Consider the following 14557-nt stretch of genomic DNA (forward strand, 5'->3'; position numbering starts at 1 on the left):
ACAAGACGTCGGACGAGCAAATTTTCAACAATGAAAATTCAACTTTCACGGAAATCTATACTCTTTTTTAGAACGCTGGAACGATCGTTCGCGGCAAAGCAAATACGCTTGATCGTCGCATGAACGACGCTGTTATCGAGACAAAGGGAAAACATGATTCGATAAACATTTCCTCGTCTCCCTTTTTCGCGTCCATCTGTCCTGGCACAGGGACACGCGCGTGACACGCGAAAAATAAGCATCCGCGAATGGAAAAGCGATACGAGCACGTTTTCCCTTCTTTTTTTATCATTTCTCTTTTTCCATCGCCTCTTTTTCGTATCCTTCGAACGAGACACACGCTGATAGAACGCGGCGAACACGTCGCGTCAGCTGAACCATCCCCTAAGTATCAATCGTAGTTCGAATTAAACAGCCGATCCAATTAAAACATTATGCATCGCATCGCACGAAACGGCTACGGTACAAAAGGATAACGAGACTTGTCACATCGCAGGCCTCTTCCCAAAGTCGGAGAGAAAAATCCAACGGCATAGGGAAAAAGGAAAATCTCGTTGAAGAGCGTCTCTCCTAGCTTTATCACGAACCATAGTCCCTAGAACCTCGTCGAGCCGGTCAAAGGAATCGACAGGCGATCATGTCAAACAATTATCCGAGTTTTTAGTTTCAAAGGCGCTCGATTGAACATTGATCTAACTTTTATTTGTAAGTTTAAACCTATTCGACGAACTAAGATGCAGTTATTTAAATCGTTCGAACATTTTAAAATTCAATCTTGAACTTTGCACGGAATAATCAAACTTGCCGTGTATTACGATCAGTCGTTGGTCCTTTATACTTATTATAGCAACGAAAGAACGAGAAGGTATCGTGTACTTTGGAAGAAAACGCATTAACGAGACAGCGATTCGATCAACCCTGTGTACGATTTGAGACAACGAGCACGTATTATGTACGTAAGAGTTGATAAAACGAAGAACAAACGTCGTTCAGGCATGAAACGATATAGATACGCTAACTGAATTACTTATGACAACTACGACAGAGAACTTCTTTCTTACTTGAATTTCTTTGCTTTTGATAAGTACGTAGAAGTTATATCCCCGGATAAAACTATGGCCATCGAACTGTACACCGTGTATCTCGTTGCTTATCACTGCGCCAGCAACGAGTCGGCCTTCTGTCTTCAAACGTAGTCGCTTAAAAATCGATAATAATCGAATTACAAGGCAAATTACTTAGCTTGTCTCGAACATCTTATCGACTTAAATAACCCTATCTTGCGGTAACTACTTCTTCTTCGTACATTTTTAATTACGAATAATTTAAAAAAAGAGGGGAGAGACAAGAAAACGTAAAAACCGAAACCATGTCAGATGGTAACTACTTGGAAATATGGTAAACCGGCAGTTAGGTTTAATAAATAAACGATTCCGGGCTAGCAACGCCACAGACGGAGGTTAATCGACGGAGAAGATTGCTATGAAAATATTTCAGGCGTGCAGCGGGCACGGTCGGTCTCCCTCGTCGACGACGTTCTCGAACGGACGTCGAGTTTCTCTACTGGCTTTCCCCTTTCCTATCCAACTTCGTCGCTCTGGAATAGGGTGGCGAGATTCTAATCCCGCTTCCCGAGGCGTCCTTCGCGATTCTCGATTATACCCTTCCTCCAGCCGCTCCCCAGCCTCGGCCAACGGTACTTCTGGTCAGAAGGTAAACGAACTGGGATAAGATGTCTCCGAAGAGAGATCTTAGAAATCGCGAAACACCCCGCCAGCTTAAACCTGGCCAACGATCGACGAACAAGGATATGATCCTCGACGATATCGCGAAACGAACGACGATCCACTGTCGTTATCGGCTAAGTCACACGTACGTCGTTTTGAGTAGTTCAGACGCACGCGTCGTCCACTTTGTATTTTCAATGGATAAACGTCCCATTTCTATCGCTTACGACACTACCGACCAACCAATCCATTCGACGAAATAATTACCGGTATCCGTATCGGTCGGATCAAAATCCCAGTGACAAACGCGTTTCGAAGCCGTCAATCGGGCGGAGCATCGTTATTTCTCGCGATAGGCGTCGACAAATTTAAACCACATTAATTAGTAGCTCGATCGATAATGACAAGGGACGATAATTACGATCAGGCGCTGAAGTGTAGCTCGCAAAAAGCCAGTAGAGAGGGAGAGAGAGAGAGAGAGAGAGAGAGAGAGAGAGAAAAGCAGGCTCTATCAGAGAACAAGGGGTTCCGCCGATGAAATGGAGTAATATCGATTTCACGCAAGCCGTGGCCATAGAGAGCAGGATGATTTCGGTGGCGCTCTCGAAAACGTCCAACCAACGATAGACCACCCTGCTGCAACCTATTCTACCAGCCTTGGAACCGTTTCAACTACGTTTGACTTAAAGGTTACGCTTGTTCTTCTCCTCATTCACAACGCTTCGTTCTACTAGGATCAAATGTATCGGCGACTACTGGAATCGACTCTGATCCAAGATCTACCCACGTGTAACGAGCCACCTACGCTTGATAGCGGCTACCTGTTTCTCAGTATGTTCGTCTCGATCGAGAAGAATGGAAATAAGAAGACGGGGAAAAGGGTACGGGCCACGATGTTCGCAACTTCACCGTGCAAAACGACCAGCTTACGCCGCGAAACCCTATGTTTCCGTTTATCACGGTCAGATTTAAGAGGCGTTTTTCACCCCATTTCTACCCACGCGAAACACGACCTACGTGTAACACCGTTCTCGCGATCGTAAAGGAAAAGCTGAAATCACGACACCTTCTGCGGGCTGTTGGATCCTTCTCAATGGGGAGCTCGTTGATACATTCATTACAGAGATGGAGAAACGCGTTTAACAGGGTTCTCGTCGAACATCCGAGGAACGATCCTACGCATCGATGTACAATAATAATAAAGTGGAAAGTGTCTTGCAGTATCGAGTAGTCCGAGGAACAAAGGGACACTCGAGAAGTAAAAACACGAGAGAAAATAAAAAGTATTCCCTTGGACGGTATGGAGAGACTATAGTCGTTCGGCGACTGGTTCGACTAAATAAAATATAATCGATATGGTGTGTAATACTCGGTGAAATCGATATAGGGTACAACCGGCGCGTCTTCAACCTTTCATCTTCAACGTCTATCTTCCTCCCGTTGCTCTTTCCATCGCTGCTCTTCCCCTTACGTTTACTCTCTCCCACGCGCGAAAGAGGGAAAAATCGTCCACTTTGGCCGCCGTTCCATTATAGATTCATCGTGCACGCGTACAAGCATCGTAAACCTTTCACGGTCTTTGTTTACTGGAATGGTAACGGAATTGCTCCGTTTCCTCGGGAAATATCCATGAATAATACCAGCCACCTCGTATCTTACCCACCACCATACCTAGTATCTTCCTCGCGAATCACATCGTGGATTACTCGATCACGTTCTCGAAGATTTTTAGCAATTTTTCACGCGATTCCTGCAGCATTTCATCCTTAAACGTGAAAACTAAGAGAAACACCAATGCTCAACTCTCTGACTCTCAAACTGGTCTTGTTTCTTTTACTTTGTTTTGTTTTGTTTTTTAACAGTGTACAAGCAGGTGTACTATTTGGTTAGTTTTTAGATACGTACGATCATATTCGTAAGTATGAAGACATCCGTTGATTTCGTATCAAACATAATAGTCAACGTAATTCACCGATAGGAATATGAATCTAAATGAAATCGAGATCTAAATCTAGATCTAAATCCGATTAAAACAGCCATTTGTAAGAGTTACAGTAATATATTAATTCTAGTAACAATTTCTACGTACATTTTCCAATTTCAAAGTTTACCGGTATAATCGTAATTGTCGAGTCTCGTAACGGCGCTAATGAAATTTCGATATGTTTCGTATAATACACGCGATACACCCATAAAAGGTGTCTACAAGCGTTCGAATGCATTGGCAAACTTGTACAGCTAGTTTTCTATAGTTGCACAGTAACTCTGCAATGGAAATTACCGTATTTTTCTTTTCGTACCGTAGCAATACTAAATGGGAAATTTTATTCTGAAAACGCGTACATATCGTTGCTTTGTGTTCCTAGTTTGGTCCGAGCAGACAATAGTCGTGTAAAACTAATCAAAGGTTGATCGACCGAAAAACTACAATGGACAAATCGTCGAGCAAAGGACAACGAAGCAAGGTTCGTCGGATCGATTCGTTCTCGTCGATGCGTAATCCGATTGTCATTCGAGTGATGGTAATACCCCTCGAGGTGTATCTAAGCAGAATAGGCAACCGGTAGCTTTCAGTTTCCGAAATTGCAAACGACGAGGGCAACGACGAGGGCAACGACGAGGCGGATGAACGAGGTTCCGTTTATCAGAATGTCTTGTCAGCCACAGCCTTTATCGTCGACTATGGGGAGGAGGAGATCGAGAAGGTCGTAGAACATAGGAAATCGAGGTGGAAGGAGATCGTCTGACGACCGTACGAGAGAGCTCTATCGTTGTTACACGAGCATTGTGCGCGTGTGTCACGCGTGAAGATATACCGAAGCGGACAGAGGAACGAGTGCAGCGAGCAACGTGCGTACAACCGCGTCGAATAAGACGGATTTTATCCCAGTGAATCAGTGTCTCGGGTAGAATGCTTCGGATCGACAAACAAAAGGCCCCGTTCTACTTGAAAATGATCAATTATTAACGGTACTCTAAGCGTTTCCTCCCATTGTACTCGCTAATAATAACGCTGACATCCACAATGTTCGAGTAGCCCTAATTACGTGGATATTACACAGATCAGAAACTTGCAAACGCCTGTTCCAAGAATCTGCAATTCCCTTCGAAATCGAGTGGCATTCATTCGATCGAAGCGTTTACGAATTCCCCGCGAGTCTTTTCGTTGGAAGGTACAGGCGACGCGAGCGCGCCAGGCCAGGCTTTTACACCGTAAATTTGTTCTACAAGGAAAATACGGTATATGCGTTGCCTGTGTCGCGGCCATCGACTCAGAATCCCCAGCTTCTCTTCTAACAGGTTTATTATCGATATTGTTGTATGTTAATTACCCAGCTCGATTAACCCTGTTAAACAGCTAATTTAATAAACGCGATAAACGTCGATTTCATCGCGACCTGCCGATTCCCAACATTACCCTCGCGCTATAGATATAACTTTCTACTCGATCGTGGCCGAGCTACGTATAATCACGCTCTGACAATTTCGCCGCCGTTTACGCTCCTGTTTACGATCCTCGGGCAACGCGATAAAGTCGCTGGTATCGCTTGTTCCTCCGGAATTCTATAAAACGCCACGACAGTCTACCGACTGTAATAATTATTAGTTGAGATATATGGACGATATCAGCTGGTCGATCTGCTCAACCGGTGCCCCATCCATTCTTTCGCTCCTCGACGAAAACGAAGAAAAGGTAAGAAATAAAATCGCGTGTAACGCAGGTCGATGAACGTATTCTCGATCGATTTTACGCGATCATCGTGCGTTTCGATCCCTATGCACATCGACCAACGACGTTTATGTCCGACACCGTGTTTGCAAATACAAAGGCAGGTAATGCGGCCGTGCTGAGCGACTGAACACGTTACACTGCATTACAAATCGCGCGGAAACACGGCTGCGCTCGCACGCGCGTCTACACGCACGCATACGAACGCGATCGGTTGGCAACGCTGCGAATGCGTGCCCTCCGAACTGATTCTTCCTCTTACTCTCTCTCTCTCTCTCTCTCCCTCTCTCTTTGATTGCACGCTTTCCTTTACCTCCCATGCATCACCTGGCTTCTTTTCTAACTATATAAACCCGTACGCGACACCGCAGGATCGCATAAAGAACGATTCTCTCGGGACCACGTTTGTCCCCATCGCCCAGAGCTTCCGCGAACGTAACGACAAACGAGCGAAACAAGTATATCCCGATAATTGTTGTTCGCCAGCGCGCTGTTATTGCTGGTAACGGGGATCGTGATTTTTATGAACGTTCGAGGCCACGAACGGTTTCACGGACTCGAAAAACTACGAAACGCGCAATGAAAAGGAAAATAGACACGGTATTTACCGTTATTTAGGGTGGATTAGAGACGATGAGATAGGTAGAATACGATCAATAAGGAGATCAATCCATTAAGGAGTAACGTTGCGCTGACACAGCATCTCGTTTACCACTCGAAGGGAATTCATTGGCGAAAATGAGGATTAACTTTTCAAGAAGGAACTCGTGAGATCGTAGATGGTACAAAGTCTAACTGCAGATAAATCTTTCTTAACTTTCGTTACAAATTTCTTGAACAACCTGATATTGCACATCCATTTACACTGGTAGCTATTTTTCATTATAAAAGAGTGAAGTATAAAGGAAATTATTTTTAAAAAGGGATTAATACATCGTGGAAAAATGTATGCGTGAAGGGATTAATCGGAAACTGGTGACATTATCGAGTTGGCAACCCATGAAAATGGATGCCATACGCGCGAAATCACACGTCGGACGCCATCCCTCGCGGTAATAGTTTACACCCTGCGGATCTTTGTGACGTTAACGATACCGTGGATCGAGCGATCGCGATTTAATCGCGCGGTACGAGCAGGCGCGACCACGAAGACGACGAGCCGTGAAATTAGACGCGAAACAGAAACTGGAAGAAGTACGAGATGATTCCGCGAGATTGAATTAGATCTCCGCGAGTCGATAGCGGCTAAATTTGCGATAATGGTTCGCGGCACTTTATGGCCATCGAACGTTTTTCCTCTCTCACCCTCGTACTTCTGTAGACCAATAGGAGAAGATCGACTCCAAACACGTACGAGAGGGCAGGCATCGTGGCTATACGGGGTGAATAAGCAATAAAATCAAGCGTAGAACGGTGCTCGTTTTCTGCATACTTTATGTCCCCTACGTCGGCTCGCTAGGCATTCGCTGGCATACTTCAAGTGTTCTAAAGGTATGTGCAAGTTTTAGATCGGATCCTGAACACGCTCTGCTGTAGGTACGAGCTAGCGAACGCGCGTGCGCGCGAAACCGTGACGCGCGCTTTTTGAAATTACTCACGCGTCGTATCGTTCCGATTCGTGATCAACTTTTTGTTCCACGTTCCGACAAACTGGCCGATATCGAGCGTGACTTTCGTACGAAGGATGTACTGTAACGAAGAAGTAGCTACGTTTTTCAATAATTTAGATAAATCATCCAAAAATCAACAGAGAATCGACCAAACTCCGATCAGTTTTTGAAACGTGTTATAAATTTATAGTCAGCTAATAAATAATAAACTTTAACACTTTTGTATACGAAACTCCTATCCTTTTCTCTCCTCCGTTAAACACGATTTAAATATTCGAGCTGCCTCCTCATTACTGCAAGCTCTTAAATTACGAGTTTTGTTACGTTCGTAGGGAAAGGTACGATAGCTTGGAATATTTGAAAAGTAAACATGTATACTACGTGCTAACAATTAACATTCCCATGGAGCTAGTGTCGCGTTAATCACATTTCTTTGTTAACACACGATTCGTCATATCGTTCGACGTATCGTTAGAAAATTTGCTCGAGTTTTAAAAGGACACGAAAGCGTTTCTCTCCATTGAAATTAAAAGCGTCGACGTCAAGTAATTCTCATATTTCTAGTTTTTGTCGCGCAGCCATTGGATCGACTAGATATAAATTTGGTTATAGGGGAGGAATAAAAATGAACGAAACAGATTGGACAGGTTACGAGATCCAATATCAAAAGAAACGAACACACACTCGGTGGTGCATGGCGATTGAAATTTCTCATCGCACAAACTCGCGTCCAAACAAAGTAACTTGCACTGGGATCCGGTGTCGAGACAAGTGTCAGCTGGGAAAACGGGAACGCGTCAGAATCTGTTGCTGTGCTGCAAAAACCTGCCACTGGCAAAGCGACTCGCGTACCACCTAGTCGACGCTAATAAGCAATAATTGATTTCGAATCGTCGTGCGATCGGTGAAAACGCGAAATCCAACGAGATTGACGCGACATACGGTTTTGACGTTTAACGATTCTAATTAATGTACATTGATTACTTGCGGATATTTATGTAGTTATGAGAAATTGTAAAAATGTAATGTAATGAATGTAAAAATGTACAAAATGTACACGGTACGTAGACAGGTAGAAAATATTCGAAACACTCGTTATAGTATTCCGTTAATAAAAGAAATTTTCCATCGACACGTTCGCTATCATTGCGAACTGAAGCAAAAAGGTTCAATACTTTATTTCTTGTATATCTGTACGATATTTGTTGAAAATGACAACGTGAGTTCGTGCTCGTCACCCATATGCGAATGCGCTAGTTGCAATAAGATAGTTCTAGATACAATCGATAGAGTTCTTTTGTTTTTATCCCAAGTCCATGTAAGAAAGCGCAATAAAAGTTTTTCGGTTCAGAACGGTGTGATAGATTTATCGAAAGAATAAAATAATAGCTAATACGATCCTGCCTCTGAGTACAGAAATAACAACAATATTTAAATCTAAAAGCTAAAATTTATGTAACTCTCAAATACTAGACTCTCAATTAAACAAGTATAAATTCTTTTGATCGAATTTGTAGAATGTAAAATTGCAAAATACCTCGGGAGCACATTCGATTTTCGACATTCAATTCAAATTAATCCCAGACATATTTACACATGTTAAGCTCTATTTCTTTTTGTATGTTCACAAAGATATGATTTTGTATAGATATCCAATATCAGTCAAGTAACCAACGATCGTCTGGTAAACGTCATTGTTTAAATTGTCAGATTATACGGAAATTGTGGCTTGAATCACCTAATTGCGCGCACCGTAGATAGTAACATTGCGAATTGTTTTTCTCGGCTCAACAGGTAAGAATCCTATCGTATGTAAACAAGAACAAATCGCCGATTATCGTCGATAAACTCACCAGTTTATTACAAACTATAAAACAGGGGATTATCGCTGTTTTTCAGAGTCCCCGGACTGCATCATGTGTATAGTTATGTGACTAAGGTTTATGCTCGGTCCCTCAAATCGTTTTACAAGAAGAAAAGTTTTTCGGGAAAACACGCCTAAAATTACGAAGGGCAAAGCCTTTCTTGACCTGCGTTAGAAATTTTCCCAAGCTAAGATACGTCTATAACACAAAAAAATAATTTCGTACATGCTAAGCAGTTGTGCCTACCACGAACAAACAGAGGTGACTAAATACATTGTTGATTACAATAACGACGGTTGTAAAATCACAACACAAGGGTCTAGGTTCAAAATCACAAGAGTCGTTTCCAAATCGGAGAGTCGCCAAAACGATGCAACGATTCTTCCTTTTCGATTAAATATTCCCTCGTATCCTACATAATCTATCCACATGCGCAACTCACAATCAGTCGGATTGTCGGCGACGAAGAAGCGGCGAGACTTGGAACGTTCTCGTCGTTTCTCCACTTCGTCGCTCGAATTCCACACGCGATACTCCTCTCCGATGGTCGATGCTTCGCGCCACAAAGCACCACACATACACTCAGAGAAAAGCACGCATGTCTTTCCTCTCGTCTTCCTTCTTTCGTTACTTGCCGCGTCGATACAATTCCCGATACTACTCGAGATGTTTATAGCGTAATTGTGATCGTCGTCTGAACCGAATCAACTAGAATCAATCGTTAGATTGCGAATGTTCGTGGAAATTTATGTAGATTTATAAATGCGATCTAAGTAGAGATTCGCTTCGTTCGCTAAATATCGTAACGAGTACTATATACTTTGAATAATTCATATATCTTTGTGTATTCTGTTGCACTTTGTCGAGCTGCTATATTTTCTACAAATGCATGAACATCTGTAGTGTGTCTGTTAATTACTAATAAAATAACGTTCGTAAAACTTTACTTCGATACTGTCGTTTAATCGTTTAATCATCGATTCGGTTTTTGTCAATCGTCGATCAATCGTCAAAGATCGGTAAAGATCGGTAAAGATCGGTAAAAATCGGAAAAAAGTATTTGGGAAGGTTTGCGTAAACAAAATGGAGGAAGAGATCGGTGAAAGAACATGGATTGCAGGGAAATGCGTATCTAGCGACCCCCACGCGACTCTCAGCAATAGCCGAGAGATAATTAAGTAGGACTCGTAGATGCTCCGCTAAAAATAGAGGCCGTCGTCGGAAGATGAAATCGTCCATGAATTAATCGGCAACGAACAGGCCCTCTCGTTTCACAGCGAGAAGCACGAAGACAAAGATGCGCACAGAGAAATATAATTATGTGGGGCACACATTTCGACAAAAAGATCGGCGTTCGTTTCCAAATGCGTTACCGTAGTAATATTGATGCGATCAACGAGCATCTAACCGTGTCAAGATCGATAAACAAGACGTCAATCTTCTGACTCATCCCCCATAATCGCGTCATTTTACCACCACGATGTGAATATACCTGCTCCTGCATACAATGACGTAGTCACGAATCTAAATCCCCCGACAGCCGGAAAATTCGCTGACACCCAGCACAGCGCCAAGCTAACCCCTATTTACAGCGAGCTGCTACGTTAAACGCGCCACTTTCCGTAACGTATAGAATATCTTATTGGGATAATAGGATATTATCGAGCCAATCTTTTTCGTGTTTTCCTTCGACCGTTGCTTCGTTTGGAAAATGTATATACGTATCGTCGTCGAAATGAAATACTTCTTTCATTTTGAGATCGAAATCGCGAGCAATAAGATCAGTAAAACGCAAAATACAAAGTAGCGAACGAAGATTGTACTATATAAACTTACCGTGGCTTCTTCATGGCTTGTCGATCGGCCTAACTCGGCGTGTCACGTGTTTCGTGTGTACGTCATTGGGAGTCGTCTCGTGGTATTCACGAATCGCGTCCAGAGGCGACGAACGAAACTTGGGTGCGAAATCGACAAATCCGACGATCGAACGTAAAAATTCCCTAGATCGTTTTCGCGCGACTCACGCTACTCGGTGTAATACCCTCCCCCCTGTCTCTGTCGCACTCGTGTCTCTGCGCTGGCTCCTCGCACTACTTTTCTCTCGCTCCTTGTCACATTATTCGCCGTTTCGGTCTTCCTCGTAGCACACGAAGGGACGTGCTGTACGGTAGGGAACGCGAGAAGGAAAACTCTGGCAACGTCGCCTGGCTCACTCGCTCGCTCTTTTGCCTCTTCTTCTCTCTGTTACGTCGTCGTGCTGCCCGTCGATGTACACCCTGTGCCTCTCCACTCTTTTTCTCATTCTTCCACGCTCGTCCACCCGTCTGTCTATCTTCTTTCAACGTCCAACACCGAAAGATCGCACGTACACACGGAGTCGGGACGATACGGCGTGTACGGGACGTAACATACACCGGCAGAGCCACGCTTTCGACGTATGTGTCGAGCGCACCGCGCTCTGAAAGATTTGATACTCCCTTTTTTTCCCCGATTACAACATTCGCGTCACCGCGTCAAACCGCGTCTCGAGCACGACCGAGCTCACGGAATTCCGTGCTTTTTCAACCGATACACATTCGTGTCAGAAACCTCCACCGTAACGAACCGATGTATCACACTGTCACTCTATCTTTCTCCAACCAGAGGCCCGTGCGTGCAGTTTGTCTCACTCCATCGAGACAGAACACAGTGTCTCTCCTTCTCTCTCACTCCTCCAGTAATGTTTTGTTTTTCGAGCATACACGATATTTCCTCAACACACGAATTAACTCCGATGATGCGAGTTACGACAAGGACACACCAGCGATTTTCACACGCGCGACGATTCGCGCACCCTTAAATATTCCACCATGTTTCGATGTCACCTTTGGAGGTACTGTCGCTTGCTGGCGGTGGCGGAAGCCATATTGAGATCGCTGTTCGTGACACCGCCAGAGCGCCAATCGGTAGATGGACAAGGGGGACTGCGCGCACGCCGATTGGTCGAGTGCACCTGTTCCGTAGTCGCCATCTCCCGGCATTTCTCGACACCGAACCGTGCACCTTACTTATCGACGGATTGGATATCAGACGAATTTCACCGTCGCATTTACTGTGATTAATTTTACGAATTTACATAGAGACACAGACTAACATGATAAACATATCGGTTCTTACGAATCAAACAAAGTGCATCAACTGTTTAAAGTAGATATCGTAATTTCATTAGACATCTTGTTTTATCAAACAAGGTATTATTCGAGTAGTAGATGAACAATGATAAGGCATTAGGTGATTTTTGTAATTAATAATTGTTTTCAATATAGACGATAAAGAAACATTTTGACAAATATCGAACTTGATTTTCCTATGCATATACGTATCTTCAATCGTGTATATTAAACTTAATACATCGCGTGATTTTAGGATCGAAAGCTTCTATCGACACGTTTTGTTTGACTGCTAGCAATACGATTTAAATTCCCATTCGTACACGACCTTACCCAACGACACGAATCGAGCATAAATGCATTACACGCGTGATGATAAATATTAATCGTATTCACTTCGAACCGTTACTCGATTATGCAAATAATCGAATATACTTTGTATACTTTGTATCGTATCGTACGGTAACAGAGTCGCGACAGCCGATGCATGTTATTTTTCGTTTAAACCAATTAATCACGTTGAACGTTCTCAACAAACAAAATCAAACTATTATTTATTAAAGAACGCTAAATATTCGCGGTTCGTCATAAATTTCACAATTTGCATTGATATAACAGTTTAGCTTACGAGGCCTCGTGTCGTGCCATCGTTTATATAATCTATACGAGGCAGAATGAACTTTATCGTCGTTGGAAATGACACTTAATGATAAGATTACGTTCATTAATTTCTAGTAAATACGTGTGCAAAAAGCCGGTCTATCGACTAATAATGTACGTGCTACGTAACGTACGTTCTGTTCGGAGCAACGAAATTTTTATTTTCCTTGTTATACAGGAAACGCGTTAAAACCGTACAGAAGCAGAACACCAGGAAACATCGGCATTGCGGTTGAATCCTGTTTCACGACGAGAAGCGAACGTACATCGTATCGAGCGTCGTTTGAAAAATGATCATGCTTTCGATAGCAAGTGGATATTATGCAAATGAAGTGGAAAAACCGCAGCCAAATTTTAGCAAATTTAAGATATCTTCCCGGATATTCGTAACTCCGATGTACCTAACGACAAAGATATTTCACACTTTACACGCGCTATGTACTTGTTTATAAATATCCGGATAGTTTGGTCGATCTGTAGCAACAATGTGTAAATTTCACTAAAATGTACGAATTAATAACAAAATAACAGAAGTAGATAAAATATACTACCTCCTTGTACGATTATCAGACTATAAATCTAAATTATCTATTAAACGAAACGACAATAATATATTTTACCGTTTAGTACATATATTGGTATTTAAGTATCATTGATAATATTAATATCGGAAATGTTTCTATTTAGAAGACCCTCCTCCTTAATCTGTCTTAAGATTAAGAGAATTTAAAAACTTAATCTATTACTGGGATCAGAATTATATTCTGCTATACGTAGTTAAGACGATTACAAGAGATGAGATCATTACAGTTCGATTTATCCATAATTCTGTACTTAAAACGTATCTCGTCAAAGGACAAACGAGAGTTCGGATACTTTTGTGCGGTAGTGTACTATCTGCCGAATCGATAACTCGTAAGATTATTCGTACGTATAAAATTCCCGTTATCTGATATGTCTCTGCGTTTATTTTCGTGCTTTCGTTTGTGTACAAATATTCAAATCGTGTCGCGGAATCGCTTTGCAACGGTATCGAGGAAAACTACGTTCGAAGCCGCTTAGGAAGATTTCACGCGGCAATAGATCGTCTTTTCTCCCCTCCTTCTTATCTGAGAAATAAAAAAGGGAGAAACAGGGAGGATTATGCAAACGAAATGAACCAAGATCACAATGTACGTTCCCATCAGGCGACAAATTACTCATTTAGAGGCCGATGGAATCAGGTTAATCGCGATATCTCGTTCGTCTTACGCGACACGAAACCAGGCTATAGAGAGGTGGTTCGATTTAAAAGATACAGGCGCTTGATTAAAGCGGAATTAAAAGCTACTTTTAAATTTCGTAGACGCGGAACGGTGGAGTTGCCAGGGAAACGCCGTGGCGCCAAGTCTTCGATTTTGTCGATTCGAAAGCAGACGCTTCGCCGAGTCGCATGGAACAACGAGTACAGCTTGAAATTCGTGTCAGCTCGTAGGCAAATCGCGTTTGAGGGACGCGCCATCCGACCAGCCATCAAATCGATCAAGTAGGATTTACGCCCTCGGTTGTCGTAAAACACGACGACCAACTTTCCCCATTTCCCCGGCCTATCGCGACACGAAGATCCGAGACACACATGCGCGAATGGGTATGCAACAAGTCTACGCTACTTTGTTACATCTTACGTGCTCTCTACTCTCGACTGCTCGAGAAACGTCGACGAAGAAAGGCTCTTTCGCGTAAAACCTTCGCCACGCGCAAACCTAAGTCAAACCAAATTTAGAATTACGCTCGTTACGTTTATCCAAGGACTGACGGTAGAATGGAAAAAATATCG

The 14557-nt window shown here is 43.0% G+C and overlaps 1 protein-coding gene across 7 annotated transcripts in view; it reads right to left on the bottom strand.

Moving 5' to 3' along the window:
- The window catches only part of LOC126868599 (AF4/FMR2 family member lilli), a 169548-nt gene that overhangs the window by 127989 nt on the left and 27002 nt on the right, over positions 1-14557 (bottom strand). Inside the window, exon 1 of one of the 7 annotated variants that reach the window (XM_050624256.1) lies at positions 10769-11844. The exons of the other annotated variants lie outside the window; for them this stretch is intronic. Within the exon in view, the coding sequence (XP_050480213.1) occupies positions 10769-10782 (14 nt within the window). The 5' untranslated portion in view covers positions 10783-11844. Of the gene's footprint in view, positions 1-10768; positions 11845-14557 lie in introns of those variants that run through there. 7 annotated transcript variants of the gene reach the window in all.

Source organism: Bombus huntii, chromosome 8, assembly GCF_024542735.1.
Source record: "Bombus huntii isolate Logan2020A chromosome 8, iyBomHunt1.1, whole genome shotgun sequence".
Classification (NCBI taxonomy): Eukaryota; Metazoa; Arthropoda; class Insecta; order Hymenoptera; family Apidae; genus Bombus; species Bombus huntii.